Source organism: Equus przewalskii, chromosome 29 (assembly GCF_037783145.1).
Source record: "Equus przewalskii isolate Varuska chromosome 29, EquPr2, whole genome shotgun sequence".
NCBI lineage: Eukaryota > Metazoa > Chordata > Mammalia > Perissodactyla > Equidae > Equus > Equus przewalskii.
In genome coordinates this window covers 25,057,835-25,079,077 of record NC_091859.1, presented here as the reverse complement: position 1 = coordinate 25,079,077, position 21,243 = coordinate 25,057,835, and the positions used below count along the sequence as shown (strand labels likewise).

General features: G+C 40.9%; 1 protein-coding gene across 1 annotated transcript in view; it reads right to left on the bottom strand.

The window, feature by feature from the left end:
- Positions 1–446: 446 nt before the first annotated feature.
- SLC17A8 (solute carrier family 17 member 8) overlaps positions 447–21,243 on the bottom strand; it is a 44,618-nt gene continuing 23,821 nt past the window's right edge. Inside the window, exons 6-12 of the mRNA XM_008516370.2 lie at positions 17,894–17,980; positions 17,398–17,537; positions 17,116–17,265; positions 15,859–15,991; positions 9,235–9,345; positions 4,392–4,519; positions 447–3,003 (exon numbers count right to left, since the gene is read on the bottom strand). Of these exons, the coding sequence (XP_008514592.2) occupies positions 2,659–3,003; positions 4,392–4,519; positions 9,235–9,345; positions 15,859–15,991; positions 17,116–17,265; positions 17,398–17,537; positions 17,894–17,980 (1,094 nt within the window). The 3' untranslated portion in view covers positions 447–2,658. The remainder of the gene's footprint in view (positions 3,004–4,391; positions 4,520–9,234; positions 9,346–15,858; positions 15,992–17,115; positions 17,266–17,397; positions 17,538–17,893; positions 17,981–21,243) is intronic.

The following is a 21,243-nucleotide window of genomic DNA, read 5'->3' as shown; positions in this document are numbered from 1 at the left end:
ACATCCATTGCCAATCTTCCTCTCTTTTTCTTTTCTTTTTTTTTTGCTTGAGGAAGATTAGCCCTGAGCTAACATTCATGCCAGTCTTCCTCTACTTTGTATGTGGGATGCCTCCACAGCATAGATGATGAGTGGAGTAGGTCCGCAACCAGGATCTGAACCCCCAAACCCAGGCTGCCAAAGCGGGGAGCACAGAACCTTAACCATTCAGCCACAGGCCAGGCCCCCTATTTTTTCTTTTTAATACTATAATGGCAATTTACAGACATCCTAAATGCTTTGATTTATCAAAATGTGGAGTTTCAGCATATGATTCTGACTTTAAACAATGGAGTAAATACAACTTTGCGCCACAATCTACAATATTACCTTAAGGATTATCATGAGTTTATTTTTTATAGTTATTTGACTTATTAACACAAGAAAAAATAAAATACTGGCTCCCATAAATTTCTCACTTTTTTTTTTACTTAGAAAACAGCACAACTTTCACAATAATTGACTAATGCATGAAAATGACATAGCATGCTTTCTTTTCAACTGAAAAGTTCTCCAAAAGGTTGAAAGATGATAAAGGTTGAAAGATAATAAACATAGCTAATGTTTACTAAGCCCTTTCTACATGCCAGGAACTGTTCTAAGGGACTTATATGGATTCACTCATTAAGGAAATTTAAAGATATATGATAACATAAGTTATATAGCAATGACATAAAGAATATCATTTAATGGAGAGTCAGGCAATTCTTTTTTTCTCAAAATTCTTTTTATAAAATACACTACAGCTATGCTGGTACAGTAAGGGACCATATATGTATATATGGGAGAAATTATTTTAAAAACACTTTACAGTAATAAACTACAAGTAAATCTATAATTCCTTTCAGCAATATTATATTTTTCTTCTGAAAGTAGAAATAAAATTTTCAAAAACAATGACCAGGAAAATAATTTTACTTTCAAACAACCTTAGATTTTAAAATGCCAATATTTTAAACATGCCAACATTAAATTTTAAAATGTATCTAGAGAGTATCCATGTTATTGCCTTATGCAATCGAAGATGAATTTTTCAACACTAACTATGGGTCTAGTTGTCCCAGATGTTTTCATTCTAGTATTTCTCTGTATAACTACTGCTATATTATTGTGGTTTCCCTGAATATCGTTCCAAATACAGTCATTAGGAATACTTCAAACATAATTTTGTATGATTTGTTCAAATTTCCTAACGTCACCAGCAGAAATGGCTAATACATACTCTTTATTAACAGAAGGCTCTTTCAGGAGAATTTTCCCTAATAAAACACATGAACTGATTTCTTAAATTACTAAGTGTCCTAAAGATTTATAAGTAGTTTGAGACATTATTTAACCACATTCTTGACATTATTAAGGATTAACATTCAACAGCCAAGCCCTTGTTTACTTCTCAGCTATTTTGTCCATCAGATTCCTGGAAATTTGCTAGCTTGCTTAGCTTTCTCTTTCTGTCTTTCTCTTTTTTAAACTTATTTGAATCTCTTATACAGTCTGTGACCCTTATTATTATTTTTTTTTTTCTTGAGGAAGATTAGCCCTGAGCTAACTACTGCCAATCCTCCTCTTTTTGCTGAGGAAGACTGGCCCTGAGTTAACATCCATGCCCATCTTCCTCTACTTTATACGTGGGACACCTACCACAGCATGGCTTTTGCCAAGAGGTGCCATGTCCACACCCGAGATCCAAGCTGGCGAACGCCGGGCGGCGGCGAAGCGGAACTGCAAACTTAACCGCTGTACCAGCAGGCCGGCCCCTGTGACCCTTATTATTTTAAAACTATGAATTCACAGAATCATTTGACTCTCAGATCATAGAGGCCCCTAAGGGTCTTTGAATCCAGCCCCTCATACCATGTTTGAATGCTTTCTGCCACTTCAACTCAAATGTTTCCCATCCCCCATGCCTGTCAAAATACGGTATTGTCCACAAGACAACCCACTCTACTTTCAATTTTCATTATTAAAAACGTCTTCCCTACCCTGAGGTAAAATAAAACCTTCTTCTCCAAAACCGCCGCTTATTTTGGACCCCACCAGTCTTAGCACTGGCCCTGACAGGATGACCTCGGGCAAGTCAATCTCTTGTTGCTTTAGTTTCCTTAGTTGTAAAATGGGCATAAGAAATGGATGTAACAGGGGTGTGGAGATTAAATGAGAATGTTTATAAAGCACCTGTCACAACACAGGCCCTTCATGAGCAGTAGACTCTACTAGGAAGGAAACCCTCCTCTGCATGGCAGCTATTGTTTTCTCTCCTCCAGGACAAACATCTCCATTCCCTTCCATTTTTCTTTGAAAAGCTGGGTATTGTCTCTCTTATTCTTCTAGTCATTCCTTTTTGAATAAGTTCAGTTCTTTGAGAGAAGAATCAGCCGCCAATCAAAACAAAATTATATCTGTACCCATTTTGTCAAATTAGAGCAAGCTCCATACCCATAGGCATCACTGTAAGAAAATAGTTCTCTTTTCCCTCTTGCTGATGAAATCTCTTCTTCCCCTTCCCCCACCTCTAGTTGTCCCCATATTTGACTATCTAGCTAGCTTGGCCATGGGGAAGGCAATAGATATGGATACTTTCTGGTTCCAAGGTGAGAAGAAAGAAGTGCCCCTCAGACATTAGGATGTATCTGAGAAGTTTCCTTCTTCATTCTGGTAAGATATCACCTCTTCCTCATCAAGGGTCACTCCTCTCTGTCCCCTCCATTCCTTCTTCTGGACTTCACAATTCTGAGTAGTAGCTCCATAGGACTTCTTCTTTTTGGGACTTGCAAAACTCTCGTGGTTGAGTTCTGTCTCTTCAGCTAATTCATCTTGGTCAATGATTCCACACTTCTCCTCAGAGAGGTTCTCAGGATCAGCCCACTCCTGTTTCTCCCCAGAAGCAAAGACCCCGTAGAAGATCACGCCACTGTAGTGCACTAGGGCAGCTATGAGGAACACATTCTGCCATTCCTCACGGGTCTGAACAAAGAAACACAGTACCAATTAATATTTTCACCAAAAACAAAGATTAACAGAATGTTCCGGAGGCCTCCACTGGGACAAAAGCACCTGGTCACCCCAAAGGCAATGCTGTGTCTCTTGGAAAGACATGTGTCAGAAGCATGCCCAGGATCCAACGGGATCCAATTTGAGTGTTTAAAAACTGAAAGTTAAGACTACAATGAATATGCATTTTTTAATTTATAAAAATACCTTACAAAATAAACATCATGTAAAATATGTGCATCGCCACTTCACAGCTCTTCTAAATATACAAAGGGGGTGTCCATTCACATAGCAGGTTAAATGAAAACTGCTTTAGGAACCCCCCATTTTAAATATCAGAGGTCTCCTTCTTGCTTGTGTTGGTTACATAACAATTTGAACCACAAAAAAGCTCACTCTTGACTGTCAATAGCTTATTTATAATCACATTTTCTGTGCAAAATACAGTATAAAAAATAATGGGGATTTATGTTTAAAGTTAGGGGAAGTAGTACCTGAGATTTAATATTCATGTTACCAATCCTACCATCTCATGAACAGAGAGGGAAAATGTGGATCTTCTGCCTATAAAATCCCCAAATCCCACCTTCCTTTTCTATCCAAAAATAAGAAAAATTACCCTATACTTTCTTCTCCAAGATGCTGGAAGAATTTCTGAAGTCATATTTGTAATAGGCAATCCAACTAAAAAAAATAGTTGGGTAAAAAATCCGTAATACCAAAAAATTCTTATTTGCAGAAAGAAGCATTCTGAAAACTTTTCAGTGACAGAGATTAAGAAATCACGTGGTCTGTGGTGGAACTCTGGATGGTTGGGATCCTCCTCCACCACCCAGCCTCGTCTAAACACACAAAGGTTCAGTAACGACCGAGTGCCACAGCCTTGTATGTTCTCAGGAAGGGTCATTAATGTCTTGTTTATTTTCTTCATAATAAGGAAGTGTAACAGCACTAATATTTTTATACTGGAACATGCTAAGCAATGGATGGAAAAGGACTATAAAGTTTAATTATTTAGAATTATAAAACAATCTTGGGTAATCTATTTATCCTGAGTTGATAGCCTCAGTTTCTTCTCTGTGTCTCTAAACAGTCTTTATGGTGTTGGTTCCCCAACACACCAATCTTTTATTTTCCAATTGAATAAACATGGAAGGAAACATCAATCAGCCCCCTTGCCATCAATTAACAATTATTTTTTTTTAAAGAAGAAGAAAGAAAATAAAAAAATAAGTTCAAATGACTCAACCAAGGTTAAGGACATACACGTTTACAGGCTGAGGCAGGGCCTTGAGATCTCAAGTGTGTGCAGGACTTCAGTCCCCTGATACCATGACCCACAGACCCAAGGAGACCATTACCTTGTGCTTTGTCATTGCACCAACAATGAGGGGACAGACCATTCCAGAGAGGGTTCCTACTCCGTTTGAAATGCCCATGAGAATGCTGGCATAGCGGGGGGCAATGTCCAGGTGGTTGACGTTAAAACCTACAGTGAAGCCAAAATCTTAAAATCAGAGTCAAAAACAGACTTCCAAACACATTAAGGAAAATACTTAGCTTCCCCCAACTCTCCTCCATCTGTGCCGTTTCTTCTTGCATCTGATTAATGGATACCTCTACCATGAGGGCTGGATTGAGAATTGTCAGGCTATACCTGCACAGAGCAGAAAAACATGCTTTGATTGATTAGCAATGTCTGAGATGGGCTTTCCATGGGGAGAACTATGGCATCTGTGCCTTATAGGTTCAGACCTCCAAAATAAATGGTGTTTTGGGCAATACTGGAAAGCAGAAAGCTTGGATCACTTTTATTCAGAGCAAACAATCACACAATCACATATAGTGTGATTAGAACCAAACCCCGCCTCATAATACCCTCCTTCCTAGCCCTTGACTCACTCCCAAAAAAACACCATAGGTAAGCCAGATTTAGTGGCCACATGGAATAATGGAAAGGGTGATTTTCTGACAATAAACATTTGCACAGACATTGGCAGTATCCTCTGTAATTTACAAAACACTTTCACATACATGATTCATTTGAAGTCTGTAAATCTGGATTCACATCTTATTTCCACCACTTAAGTAATTTTTAGGACTTTGTTCTCTCATCTCTAATATGGGGGTAATATTACTACTCAACTTATAAAGATGCTGTGAGACGAGACTCAGGGGAAAAATGTACGCGAGAGCCCTTAGCAAGCAGCTAAACTCTGCTATCTCTTCTCCCACCACGAATATGCTTCTGCTGCTGCCCCTGCGGCTAGGCATGTCCCTCTCTTTGAGGTCTTCCATAAAAGATAATGCTGCTGGGAGTGAAAAAATAATAAGTTGTCAACACCTTACTATTAATCTGTTTATCAGGAAAAAAAGAGTAAGTGGAATGAAGGGGGTGGAGTGATGTCAGGCAAAGAACAAGACTACGAAAGAGGAGGCTTCAGGCACTGGGAATCAACTCTACCCATATTGCCCAATTTAGAGTCAGACAGGCCTGCCCCTGGCAGCTTAATTAAGATGCAAATTTTCTGAACCTCTGCTTTTTTCTTCTAGAAACTGGGATAATCATTCTTATAAAATTGTTGGAAGAATTAAGTTAAATACTGTATGTTAATTACACAGCACATAGAGGTGAAAACTAACATGTATGTTCTTTACTGGTGTTAGCCATCTGTCCTCTTTACCACCACCTTCCCTGAATTGGCAAAGTGTCCGGCACATAGTAGGCACCCGAAGAATAATTGTTTAGTTAATCACTAATTTGAGCTATGAAATTACAGCAGGGGGTTGTAGACTTTGTTTATTGATATTTTTGTTTTCCTTTGCCTTGCTTTTTAATTCTCTATTCTGTGCAAAGAACCTAAAAATAGGATTAAAAAATTATTTTTTTTTTAACCTGGCACATTGGCTGGTTGTTTTTCCTACCTCCATTCAAAGAGAATTTTGAGAAAACCGTTTTGTAATAAGCATACCTTCTCTTTCAGATCAAAGTGGCAGGCAATCAGAATATAAAACAGCTGGAAGATTAATTAATCTTACTGATGATTTGAATGTGATAAACACTTTATTAGAAAAGAACCCAGAGATAAGAAGCAATTAATATGATTGCCAAGTATTATATTCTGATACAAAACCTAGGCATCTGTGTTCAGCTAAAGATAATGTGAGAAAAGCCATGTAGGTTTCTAGCTGCACAATCTTAATGTTCAGGGGGAAAAATCATTGAGAAACTGAGATATTAATAGTTTTTTTGGTAGCAGACACACACAAAAAAAAGTTGTATACAAGCTGGGAGAGTCTGTCTTCTCTCCACAGGACAGTTCTCAAAACTGGCATCACCCATCACTTGTATGTTTCTAATCACACCTGTCTTGGCTCTCTTTCTGTAATCAGTTCCTAAATCGTGCCAGCCTTCCCTGGAACAATAGGAAGTTATCTCTATGAACTCCTTGCAAAACTGGCAGATAGTAGATCCTGAGGAATTATCACCCCCATGGTCACAGTCCCTCCCACAGTGTCACTGTTGGGTTAGACAAAGCTTTATTCCAACCCCAGCCTCTTAACTTACCTGGGTAAGTTTAGTCACCTTCCAAACCTCAGTTTCCTCACTGGTAAAATGGACATAACAATACCCTTCTCATAGGGTTGCTACAGGGATTAAATGAGATCATGTCTTAAAAATGGCTACCATGGAGTAAGAGCTAAAAAAATAATGGCAGCTGCTGTGATTTGGGGTGTTGGGTTTCTCCTCTTCTGATTGCAGTGTAATTGGCAATCTGGAGGCAATATGAACCTGAACATTTCATATCTCTGGGGACAGGATATGAATCTCTTTTGCGTCACAGAGCTATCAAAGGGAGGTATTCTTCAACATCCTAATGGAAGCAGGTAGTGATTGCTCTATCCTTGCTACTCAAGATGTGGACAACTGAGCAGCAGCAGCAGCATCACTGGGAAGCTTGTTGGAAATGCAGAGTGTCAGGCCCCACTCTGGACCTGCTCAATCAGTATCAGCATTTTGCAAGATCCTGGGGTGATTTGTGTACACATTAAAATTTGAAAAGCACTGGTCCAGAGTGAATAATTGAACAATAAAAGTGAATACTTATTAATTTTGTTATGCATCTGGCACTGGGCTAAGGGCTTCAAATGCTTTATTTCCACTAGAATGTAAACTTTATAAGGACAGAATCTTTGATTTTTTTCACTGTAGTGTCTCTTGTGCCAAGAACAGTGCATGGCTCATGGGAAGTGTGAGTGAATGTATGAATTATCTCAGTTCATTGAGCTCTTCCAACAATCCTACAAGGCTACCGTCCCATCTCTCCAATCTCTAGTTGAGGAAACTGAGGCTTGAGGATTTATAACTAAGCGAATTTTTTCTTTTATGAATAGTAGGTAGTAAAAAGAGGGGTCTCAAAGCCAGGTTTATGCACCTCCAAACGCAAGTTCTTAGTTCCAAGGTACTTTTAAAGTAGACATATTTTTCCTAATTTAATGATTCATCAGTTTGATTGATTTTGATAAGATCAAGTCCCTGTTTGCTGGTAGTTTAGACCAGAGATTCCACATTTTTCTGCTCTGGGACGTTACCACTCTGATCTTTAAGACAGCCCGGAACGGTGGAAAAAGTGCACGCTTGGAGCCAGCAGAGCTGCACTTTAGTTCTGCCTTTGCCACCAATTGTGTGACATTAAGAAAGCACCCAGGGGCCGGCTCCGTGGCCAAGTGGTTAAGTTTGCACGCTCCGCTGCGGCAGCCCAGGGTTTGGATCCTGGGCGCAGACATGGCACCGCTTGTCAGGCCACGTTGAGGCGACGTCCCATATCCCACAACTGGAAGGACCTGCAACTAAGATATACAACTATGTACGGGGGATGTGGGGGTGGGGAGATAAAGCAGAAAAAAAAAAAGATTGGCAACAGTTGTTAGCCCAGGTGCCAATCTTTAGAAAAAAAAAAAGAAAGTGCCCAATTTTTCTGAGTTTTTAGATTCTTAATCAGTAAAATAATGGCATTACTACTTGCTTCACAATGTCATGAGATAGATGCAATATATGTCAAATGTTCTGTAAGTGATCGTTTTTAGCATCACATTATGCTTTAAAAGTAGAAAAACAATAGAAGTTTACTTTTTCATCCAGATTTGCATAAGGAGCTTCTGAAGTTTATAAGACATGATATGGTAGCACTCCGGCCTTTCACACACAGCAGACTGGTTTCTGCTCCTGTCAAATGGGAGACTGATACCACTGATTCCCTCGAGGGTCGCTGTGAGAATTACCCGGGTTATACACATAGAGGGCTCTGAATAGTCCCTGGCACAGAGTCTGGGCTTCATCAACATTAGCTCTCACCATAATCATTTTTTTTTTCTTGAGGATGATCAGCCCTGAGCTAACATCTGCTACCAATCCTCCTCCTCCTCTTTTTGCTGAGGAAGACTGGCCCTGAGCTAACATCTGTGCCCATCTTCCTCTACTTTATATGTGGGATGCTTACCACAGTACGGCTTGATGAGCTGTGCCATGTCCGCACCTGGGATCCGAACTGGTGGACCCTGGGCTGCCAAAGCGGAATGTGCACACTTAACCGCTGCATCACCGGGCCGACCCCACCATCGTCATTATTATTCTTACTTCTTGCTCTACCCTATTCAGAAAGCCACATTCCCTTTCTGGACCTGCATGTCCTTGTTTGGAAAATGAAAGCCATGGAGTAGACAAAATCTAAAGAAGTTTTCCACTCTAAAAACTTTGGATTCTATGACTTTCTATCAAATGACCACATCATTTGACTTTTGAGCTAATACTAGTAGTTCTGTACAGGAGGTGAGGATCGAGAATGTCAAGAGCCTCTGTTAGGTAGGGTGACCTGGTGCTGAAGTACGAAAGTGCCACTTCACCCAGGACACAGGTTTGGATCTCTGCCCATGCCTTGGGGTGGGGGGTGGGGGGTCACCTGCACCTTGTGTCTTTTCCAAGATGGATAAGTAGGGACAATCCCAGCTTCACTGGGCTCCTAAGCCCAGTGCTCAATAATCTTAACAAAGTTATGGCCACTCAATGAAAGTCTCTAGCTAATGGCTCTGCTTCTTGGGAATGGCCTGGCTACTAAAGGAAGGTGCTACTATAGCCTGTCCTTCCTTCCTCCCAAGACTTGCTGAATCTATTGAAAAGATTTGGAAAACCAAAGGACACTTTACCTGAAATAGCAAAGCCACTAAAACCTACAGCAAGCACCAGAAAGGAGATAGCCACCCCTTTGGTATGGGAAAAGCCAACCACCAGGAGTAAGGTTGCCTCCATGCCAAAACCTGTGAATGGAAACAGCAGGAAAAAAAGGTCATTTTCATGTCGGTCAGCTCAAGTTTGTGAATTTATCAAATAAGAATCTATTTCTATTTCCACAGACCTAAGTTTTTAGTACATACATCCTGGTATAGTGTTTACATTACCTGAGTGTTTCTTGACTACATGACTATGCTAATGTTACCTGGGTGTTCTGTGAGCCTTCCAGCATTATCCTGGTGCATCTTGAAGCCTGAATGTTCCCAGCAGGTCCCAATGATGCCTCTGGGATGAAGGATATCTATTATCCACTACTTCATGGGTAGTTCCCACTGCCATTTCTAAATACTAAAACTGTCAATTATTCTCCTTTGATTACGTAAGTTCTCTCTCACAGAAAAATAAAATGACAGCATTCTAATATTTATTGCCAAAAGTGACCAGAAAGCTGTAGTGAATACCTGAAACAAAAAGCAGAGCCTTACTGCTTATAAAACATAAGGCAAAATCCTTTCCTTTCAGCAGTTCACCAAGCTCTCAGGCCTCTTTATAAAAGCCAAGAGATATTTGCAAAGAAAACACATCAGGACAAAAGTACTTTCTGTTCATAACAAATGAATCTAGCACAATAAAAAAGGATGAGGAAATTATGAAGATGTTCTTTCTCATCAAAACACACACACACACACACACAAGTTTGGTCAACAGCAGAAATAAAGATGATTTAAATACGATTTCCAGGTATATAATGTACCCTGGGAGGCGGAAGACAATGAAATGATGCTTCATACTGGAAATGTCTGCTGATTTCAGACATCTCCACACGATTGTCCTAAAGTTACCTCAAAGACAACACGCCCAGATCAAGTCTCTATTTCCCTATTTTTTTACTGCTAAACAAACAAAGCAAACAACTGCCACATCACCACCACCATGCTCTGTCGTCTTCTCTAAATGAATCTCCTATTCACCTGTGCTTAGAACCTAGACTTTAGAGTCAGATAGGCCTGGGTCCAGATTCCACCTAAAAAATCACTAATTGTGTGACCTTGCACAAGTAACTTCACCTCTTAGATTCCTCATGCCCAAAAATGGAGCTAATAATATAACCTCATAGCACCGCAAGATTAAATGAAATTAGGTATATAAGGTGTTGAGCACAATCACCAGCACATGGACACAGCTCAACAAATGGAACCCAAAGTTCAACACAGAAATCTTGGGATCATCTTGGACTTCTGCCTCTTCCTCAGTTTTCACATAAGAATCTGTGGGTTAGACCTCAGAAAGACCTGTCAAATCCGACCTCTGCTTTCCCCTCCTCTGCCACTGTCTTGGTCCTGGGCCCCATGACCTCTCACTTGGGCAACTTCAATAGCTTCTTTATTGGTCTTCCCATCTCTTCTTCCTCTGATCCATTCTTCACATGACTATCTTTCTAAACCACTAATCTGATCAGTTGCTTCTTTGCTTAAATCTTCTGTCAAGGGTTCCACATTACTAGTACATAGTTATTTAGTAAGTCTCTCCTGCTGTTCCACCTTCATCTTCTGTCAGCCCTCGCCGCCCTGCTCACTGCCCTTAGCCCATAGAAAGCCCTCTGTTGCGATCACACAAATCTATTAGCTATTTCCCAATCACAACACTGTTTCATGGCCTTAATGTATGTTCACAAGCTGCTCTTTCACCTGGGATGCTCGTCTCCCACCACTTATTTCTCCTTTTCTGGAGAAATCTTACTATCCTTTAAAATCCTTTAAATTCCAGTTCAAATGTCACTTCCTCTAGGAAGCTTCGCAACAACCCTGCCCCTCACCTACGAGTGAAGCTGACATCTCCTCCCGCTTCTTCTTCATTTTATAAAACTTTTCACTATTGCCTTATAATTTTTCATTTGTGTTTCTGCTTCCCCCACAAAACTGTGGTGTTATCCAAGAAGGTACCGTGTAGTAGCACAGAGCCTGGCTCGCATGTAGTGAGCACTCAATAAACAATGTTTAACGAATTAATGCAAAAGAAAGAAAATGGGACCCAGAATCAAGATAATTAGGTTGAAATACAAACTAAAGCACTTTTTGTAGACCATGGTAAATTACTTACCTTTCTGAGTCCAATTCCTCAAAATTATCATAGAAACAGGGCAAGGATCAATAACTTTTTTAGATGGTTATCTAAAAAGGAGCAAATGAAAGTATGGAAGTAGTGGTGCCCTTTAAACTGTGGGCTTTCTCCCATGGCTACTTGTTAATTTTGTTTCAACATTGTAAATTATACATAGGACAAAGTTGCTAGTGTTTTATGTACTAACTCTGTGTTTCACAGTGGCCTATCTGAAACACCAAGGCATCTGGCTGAAACTTCTTTTACCGTAACACACTCAACAAAGGTTGTACCAGAATATTAATTCCTCCAAAGAATTAGAATGAAGACATTGGGTGAAGAATAAGACTTACAAATGATACAGCAGCTCATCTGCTGAAAAAAAAAATCTTTGCCAAATATTCAGTAGATTTCCAAAGTAAGAAAAAGCAATTGAGAGCCTAAATGCTTCCTATCCACAATGAAAATGCAAGAGATATGACTGTATGTTTCAAGAACTGAAGGATAAAATTTGAACTTCAGGGTGATCAAGAGATCCTTGAAAGTGAACCTGTTCAGAGCTGACAAGAGAAACAGAATTAGCATTTAAAGACCTGAGAAAAATTTTCATTTCATGTTAAAACAATCTGAAGTTCACATAGGCAACCAATTCAGCCAAACTAGAATTTTTCACTCAGTCACACTTTATGTGTATTGTAGAAGGAGGTACAAGGATTTGACATCTGCCTTTGAAGACCTTGGAAATGTGCCCTGATTCAGAATGAACTAGAATAGAACATCACGTCTTAAGACGATCAGTTTGCTTTGCATGATTCTAGCAGCAATGTCTCTTGTCTACGGAAAGAAAAGGAGGTGACAGACTCCACGAAATGTGTGATCTTTCTCAGATGAGAAATGTCCTCTATATTTCTTCTTAGAAAACATGAACCCAACTAAAATTCTCTGGAAGATCATGCAAGTGCTTCATTATATCCATATCAATCTGACTTATTCAGTGATGGCACCAAACCCTGTCTTCACGTGTTTATCTCTAGCCTAGCGTCTCTGTATATAAGCAAAATGTTGCTGTGTTGTTGTTGTTTTTTAATTTTCTACATAGAGCTCACTGGTCCTGCTATGTCAAAATATAAACTGACATGAAAAGGCATATGAAGAGGGTTTTTTAAATTACTATTAAAGATGGGAGAGGGGCCAGCCCGGTGGCGCAGCGGTTAGGTGTGCATGTTCCACTTCGGCAGCCCGGGGTTCACTGGTTCTGATCCCGGGTGTGGACATCACACCGTTTGGCATGCCATGCTGAGGTAGGCATCTCACATATAAAGTGGAGGAAGACGGGCATGGATGTTAGCTCAGGGCCAGCCTTCCTCAGCATAAAGAGGAGGATTGGCGGCAGTTAGCTCAGGGCTAATATTCCTCAAAAAAATAAATAAATAAAAAAATAAAGATGGGAGAGAGGCTGGGGAGGTTGTATACATGCATTCTACTTTCTGCCAAAAAAGAGATTTACTCTCAACAGGCACTTTACTGGCACTTAATAATCTTTGAGCGTTCTTACCACCACCACCACCACCCAAACACCAACACTACCAATTATCAAGAAACAATGGCAGAGGTGATTGGGGCAAAATTAAATATGAACAACACATTCCTACAAAACACGTTCAGAGTCTTCAAGGCATCTGGCTTTAGAAGAGGTTGTGCAAGTGGAGTTTAAATCCAGAATTTTCTTTCAAGAGGTTTAGAAGTTGCATATTTTTGGCCATGGGAAATAAAATTGAACAGCAGATATTTATTGAATATCTCCTCTGAAAAACTTCTGTTTTGTCAGTGTCTTGAACACAGGAGAAGAGAAAGGTACTAACATATGTTAAGAAGATTTTACAGGTCGGACCTATGCTAGATGCATTTATATGTTGTTTCATTTATTCCTCGTAACAATCATCTGAGGTAAATGTTCTTATTCAGATTTTAAAGAAGAAGAAAGTTAGGCTCAGAGAACTTAGAAACCCATCCCCCCCCCCACCTCCGTTGACACTACTTTAGTTCAAACTGCTATCTTCTCCTGACAGAACAATTGAAGTAGCCTCCTAGCTGGAGTCTCTCTCCATCTCCCTTCCTTTACTCTTGTGTTCTACATTCCATCCCTTTCCCTGCTTTAAACCCTCCACTTGCTTCCTAAAACACTTCAAACAAAACCCCAGCTCTGCCTATGTCTACAAGGCCTCCCACGATCTGGGCGCAGTAGAGCATTCTGATTCCATCTCATGTTCCTCTCCCCACCTCATTCACTAAGATCCAACCACTCTGACTTTACTTCCTACTGTTTTCTAACATGTCACATGCATGCCTGCCTCAGGGCCACTGCACATGCTATTCCCTCTGCCTGAAACACTCTTCTGCAAGAGCCATAATAAGGTAGTACATGATGAGTTGCCAACCAAGTGTATGGATAGGAAGGTGCAATCACTGGAGGCTGACGTAGCCTTAACAAAACACAAGAGGAAAGACTTGAGCCAATCTGGTAAGACGTGTGGAGAGGACTGGGATGAGAAGTGAAAGTGAGCAGAACTCACAGTAAAGGGAAAGGGAGTGAGCAAAGTCAAAGACAGAAAGATATATTGAGGGCTTGGTGTGGAGGGCTATGCAGCTGGAGAAGAATTTAATAATTAGAAGAATGAGACTTTGGCTACTGTATTAGTTTCTTATTGCTACTGTAATAAATTACTACAAACTCAGTGGCTTAAAACAACACAAATTTATTATTGTACAGTGCTGGAGATCAGAAGTCCAAAACGGGTCCTACAGAGCTAAAATAAGGGTGTCAGCAAAGCTGCCATTTTCAGCTTCTCGAGTCTGCCTGCATTCCTTGGCTTGCGGCTGCATCACTCCTGACCCTTGCCTCTACCATCACATCTCATTCTCTGACTCTGACCCTCCTGCCTCTTCTTATAAGGACCCTTGTAATTTTATTGGATATGACCAGATAATCCAAAATAATCTCCCCATCTCAAGATCCTTAATTTAATCACATCTGCAAAGATCCTTTTGCCATGTAAGGAAACACATTCACAAGTTCTGGGAATTAGAACATAGACATCTTTGAGGGGCTGTTTTTCTGCCTACATGATCTATCTTGGGGAGGATCCTGAATGTAGTGACCCAGAGCTTCACCCTTCGCCCTCTAGAGAGCAACCCGGTACCAACCAACTCTCATCTTCTATAGAAAAGTTCAAGTCAAGGGCAGCCCCAAACATCCCTATTTGGACCAGCAGTTAACCCGCTGGGAGACCAGATGCTGATAGATTATTCCCAATCTCCCTGATCAGACTTTATTCATGAGATGCTGCGGGATCAGGTCACACCTGCTCTTGTGTTCCTTCATATGGTCTTCAATTCTAAGTGACCCTGACCCATGTAATGGAGAGTCACAGTCAACCCACGCCCGCCTTTTCAACTTAATTTCCCAGTTGCGATCTTTCCCCCACAGAAGGCACTGTCCTCCGCCTCCCTCTTGCCTACTCTGACCCCCAGTCCCCTGGAGAGGTAGCAGCAGTGACCACGAGCATTAGCAGTGAGCTCAGACAGAGCTGGGATCTTGCACAGGATCTGCCTCTGAGCAAGTCACTTTATCATACCCCAGTCTCCTCACCGTAAAGTGAGTTTAATAATAGAACTTGCTCCACAATGTGGTTATGAGGGTTAAATAAGATAATGTGTGTAAAGATCTTAGCTTAGTGTCTGGCACAGAAGGCATTCAGTAAATGCTAATTTTAAAAGTAAAACAAAACAAATATGGAGAAAGTGAAGGGTTTGAAAAAGATGAGCAGTCATGAATGCTGTGGGGGTTCACAATTACTTTCATCTACCTCTTCTGGAAAATTACCAAACTTCCGCTTTGTCTTTGCAAAACCAAAATATAAAGCAGGAACTAAATAAAGCAGAAAAGAAGATGGTGTGTGTGTGTGTGTTCACTCCATGCACAAGCATATCTTGGGAGGAAAGAAAACTATTCAAAGAAAATACTTTTCTGTTTCTTACCAAAACATGTGTATATGTAGAAAGGGAAGAAGGAGATAAGAGAATAAACTACACAAACAAAAGATTATGTGTGTGGAAGGAGGTATGGGAAGGATAGACAATAAACATATACAGAACAGGAAATCAATCAGGTGCTTTGCCTTAAGAGAAAATGAAAGAAGGATTTCTGCAGTTGCGGGTGTGTATCGACTGATGAACTATGTCGTATCTCAGGTTACACAAGCACAGGTGGATGACCACTTGGCAGGGGTGTGATGGACACTCAGTATCTGCCAGGGGATGGACTTTGGGGCCTTTAAGACCCCTTCCAGTGATTAGAAATAACCCCCAAACTATGCTCTGAAGTTCAATTTCATCTCATTTTATACAAGCCGTTTAGCCATCCATGAAGTCCACAGTACCTCCACAGTTCATGATTTTTCTGACAGCAGTTGTGGTCAGAATTTTTCTGCTTCTTAAATAATCAGCCAATTGTCCTCCAATAGGAACAACGATGGTCATAACCATGTGTGGGACTGCTGACAAGAGGCCCACCTAGAATGGAAAGAAAGAAGGGGATATTTTTAGCTACTTCTGAGAGAGGTACATCCCTAATTCCCTGCCCCCACCACCTCTACCACCCCCCCCCACCACCAAATTTAATAACCTAATTATGTAGGACCCAGGTAGGCCTGAATTTTGTAATAAGTGAAAAATGAATGAGTGAATGATTTTAAGTAGTGACCTGTCTCCTCCACCAGATTGGAAACTCCTTGAGGACAGAGATGACTTTTACTCATCACAGAGGCCCCTGCACCAACACAGTGCCTGGCACGTGGTGGTTACACTTGCCACAGAGTGAGTGTTCATTGATGGCGGCCACTGTTACTTGCCCCTACTAGCTCGTCCATGGTGACTTCCGACAGGACCTGTGCAAACATCTACCTCTACTAGGCTGCTGTTCTTTCCCTTGTAGGAAGGAGGCCTAACTATTTCATGATTGGACAGGCAAACTCCCAGTGTACCTTAAAACAGGGCTTCCACAAGAGAAATGTCACCAGGATGCCCTTTAACTTCATCTAGGTACCGTGGGGAGATTAGACAAGTTTGCTCAGGCACAGTAATTTGGAATTACACAAGAGAACGGAATAAAAAAATGAGAACCATCCACACCCTTTCTCCCCGAAACACAGACAACCTAATGACAATGGCTGGGGACACTGAAAAAAGTTCTTTCTCGACCATACGAAGCAATGGTCGTTATTAGTACAACCACCATTATGGAGAGAAGGGTCATCTGTAAAATGAGCTTTAAGGTTCTAACTGAAACTCACTATGTCATTTATAAGAGGGAAAAAAGTCTCACCCTCAAATCTTGTTGTCTTTTTATCCTTGCGTAACGTGCAGCCCTTGGGTTAGCTTCAAAAACACTTTGCCATCAGGTAGAACATAGATCTTTAAAAGCAGCTTAATACAGCTCTGATCTTTTCTAAGTAGAAACTAAATAGCTATGTATACTATGCACAGACTGTGTAAATTGTCTGATCTCCAGGGTATTAGATGTCACAGAACTGTTACGAATTAGGATCAGCAATTTAATTACTGTATCATGCAAAGATTTTCTCAGTAGAAGCAAGAGATTTAAAGTTCAAGAACATTTGAAGCATCTATGTATTTACCTTACTTATTGCAAATCCAAAGACCTCTTCAAAATAAGCAGGCTGACTTATTAACAGCAAATAAAAGGTCCAGCTTCTGCAAAAATTTGCCACAATGATTGCATAAACCGGCAATGATGTGAAAAATCTTTTCCACGGTGTATTAAATTTCTAGAGAGTAAAAATACCATGAGATTTTTAGTGAATAAATTGATATGTTATTTTTCTTAAGAGGACAACACAATCACTGAGAGAAATTCTCGCAAGGAAGAGGCAAGTCTTCATCTATCCGTCTGTACTTACACTCAGACTAACAAAGTTGGCGCCTTCTCCTATACTTGTCTCTATGTAGGTCCTCTCCTCGTGGGATATTGTTGGGTGAGCTCCAGGACACTCATAGGCCTGCAACAGCCAAAACACGTACCAAATAATCCCAAACATACCTGCAGTTAAAAAACAAAAGACTTGATGATATGGTCTCCTTTTCTCCCATCTCTAAATTTTTCAGTTTTCAAAATATTCTCAAACGGCACTATGTTCAGCTAAGAGAAAAGTGTTTTGTTCATTTCCTTGTTGTTATTAACCGGTATTTAAAGAAAGCTAATGTTCTGCTCATTAAGAAACTCTACTTTAATATAAACGTTAAATGAATCCTAGGTAGACAAGTATTCCATTTATCTGATAAACTTGTCTTATTAATATCTATTTTCATATGGTAAACTCTTAGCCAACCCCATTATACAGTAAAATACCATCTCTGCGAGTCAACCGTGGGAACTCAGAAAGTCAAATCACTCACCGTAAATGTAGAAGACAGAGGCCCATCCAATGTACTGTACCAACACCCCAGCCAGGGGCATGGCAATCACTGCTCCCGCATAGGAACCTAGAACAAGACAAGGTTGAGGGAAACTTACCAAAGGTCATAAGGCCTTTCCTCCCATTTAGAGTTCATGCAGCCGAGGATGAATCAAACTGAGCAGGAGTCAGAATGCTTCTGTGCAGAATGGACAGGCAAACACCCAGTATTCCTTAACACAGGGCTTCCAGAAGAGAAAGGTCACCAGGATGTCCTTTAACTTCATCCAGGTGCCATGGGAGCATTAGATAAAGATCGCTCAGGCACAGCAATTTGGAATTACATGAGAGGATAGAATAAAAACATGAGAAAAATCTAAGAGAAATCTGAAAAATTCAACCAGGCACAATATTGGGTGCTAAAGACAGCAAGTGAATTCTTTCAGAGCTCATGGTTCAGAAGGAGTATCACCCAGGTCTTTAAGTGAGGGGCTTCAAACTAGTAAAAGGATCATGCTTTTTTAGTCTTCATTTTTTCTTTTAATCAGGTAATAGTTTAATTCCAGGATGGCAGGATGACCAGGATGGCTTCTGTCTCCACCAACCTCCTGAATGGGTACATTCTGAAGCTTATTTCTTACTTTGTAAATACTTAACCTTGTAAATACTTACCTACCTGTGGATGTTTATCTTGTCTAGACAAGATAATGAGGGCTAGAGGCAGTGACCTGGCCTCCACTATCTGCTACAGCTCCATGAAATCTGCTGGAGAAACACAAGCCCTGCGAACTCCCAACAAATATTAACCGAATCAAAACATGACTATCTGAAATTCCCTCTGGGTTGTGAATGAAAAAACCCTTGCTTCAGAAAAAGTGAGCAGCAAAGGAAATTCTGTATCCCAGAATCCAATGCTGAGGAGGACCTTCAGGAAATGAGAGCTTGGGGATCTTCCAGAGAAGGAGATTAACCCCATCTTTTCAAGCTGGGCCTGACTGGCTAGGAAAGGCCCAACCTGGAATCCCAAATCTGAACATCACGACACCTGAGGAAGCCTCTCAATCTCTCTGAATCATCCTCCTCAGAGAGAGGAAGGGAATAAATCTCTATCTCCCAGAGTTGTTTTGAGGAGCAAATAAACTCTGCATGTGAAGATACTGTGTAAGCTCTAATTAGTGCCATACAAATGCCAACTGTTACCACTACTGTCACATGCAGAATGACAGCACAATTTTTTTTCTTACCTCAGAATTCCTCAAACCTATAAGGCAAGCATTCTGGAGCATATCCTTTAGAAAGAGCTATAGGCCTGACTCCACTGTCGGTGTAGAGTAGGTGGTCTTTGTCCAGGGCCAAATACCCTGGGAGTGAGGTGTGGGTGGCTCCACTTTAGGAGATAAAAAAAAAAGCCCAGGACAGGGAGGGTCAGGGAATAAGCAGCAACAACCAAGATGCATTGAGTGCTTCCCATGCGCCGAATACCATGCTGAATATTCTGGACTCGTGATCTTATTTAACTTTCTTTACAACCCGATGACTTCGGTACCAATATCATCCCCATTTCAGAAGGAGGAAACCAAGGCTGGGGTAGGGGAGGTAAATTGCCTGAGGCCACACAGATTTGAGTGACACAAACCCAGGTCTGTAAGAATCCAAAGCCTTTATCTTTAAATATTTAATAACTCAGTCCTGCCTCCTCCCCTCAGCAGTGCCCAATAATTCCTCGCAGTAAGAAGCATTCTTTTGTCGAGGAAACTTCACATCTTGACCTAAACCGTTCTTCTTCCCTGTCTATGAGACAAAGTCTCCCTCATCCTTCCAGACATGGCTGGAACACAATCTCCCATCACACTCACAGCTCCTGAGTGCACCCCAATGGGTGTCGCCCCGGGGAACAGACTGCGCCCTGACCCCTGTGTGCTTACCACGAGGGCAGAGGAAGCCCTCCAATGTTTGTTAAACAGCCTGGAGCGGGTGAATAGCTGAATTGGGGGTGGCAAAGAGTCCCCAGTTCTGTCCTCACTAGCTGTGAGAAATTATATCTTTTTTTCCTCCCTGAGCCTCCGTTTTCACCACTATAAAACAATGGATGTGACTAGATGTTTTCTAAAGTCTCTTCCGACTCCAATACGTTTTGAGTGTGAGCACTGATAATACCCAAGCCTGGCAATTCTTCTAATGACATTTTCTCTTTGCTGATCTTTGAAACCAAGGCCACACCTTAGCAGGGAAATGTAATAAACCCTGTGACCTTGATCAGGTAACTTTCCTTGAGAGTCAAACCATTTCTTAAATCAGCCCTTTTCGGGCTATAAAGATACTAAGAATGGGGAGTGGCTGCTAGTCATTCTTGTTTTGCTGGCAAATCAAAATGAAAGGGCTTATAAATAAACCATCCAAAGAAAATAAGGTCAAGGATCTGACAATTCTCAAGGTCAGCTGGGGCAGAATCTTACATTCTTCTAGAGTTGGTATAAGGTCAGTACTGGGGTGGAGATGATCTTGAACTGCAAACAAGAGGACAGAAACGGTTTCTGAGGACAAGAAAAACTAAAGATGTACAGACATCTCAGCTGAGCATCCAATTCCAAACTAGGCACAAAATAGACGCACTGGTGAATATTTCACACCAAATTCCCAGGGATTCGTTTGCATTATTATTGTTACTAGTAGTAGCAGTAGTACTTAAAGAAGGTGAAGAGAAAGAGAGAGGAAGAAATAAATAAAAATATTCACAGAAATAAAGAGGAAGCCAATAAGGAGTACAGGTGAGCTTCTCTTAGGAAAGGCGTGCCAGCTTGAAAAATCAGACAGACCTAAGTGCCGATGCTAACTCTGTCTGGGCCCCACTGTGACTTTTGTGGCCTAAGGCACTTTAGTCTTCCTAGGCTCCATCCCCCATAAAAAAATATTTGAAGATAGATTTTACAACTGTGCTGACAGCAGCAGTACGCGTGCCCATGCTATTGCTGACTGTTACCTAGGTAGACTCTTCAGAATGCCGATTACTCCCAGAGATACAGAGAGGGGGCAGTCCCATAAGAATAGCTTGGAGTGAGGCAAACTTAGCAAGGTGACATTTGGAGACCCAGGAATTAAAGTCGCATCACTACTTAGGCACCGCTAGCTCACTTTCAGTTAAGATGGATGGTCTCCATCTTGTTTTTATCTGGAATATAATGGCAAAAATTAATTAAAAGTCTCTATGACAATGTGTACATGGTAGTGTGTAGAGAGGAAAATTTGAATCAAGAATTAGGTGGTCTAGCTTCAGGCCCATGACTTAGTAGTTTTGATCTTGAGCAAGTCATTGGACTTTAGTTTCATTTCAGTGAAACTAAACATTAAACT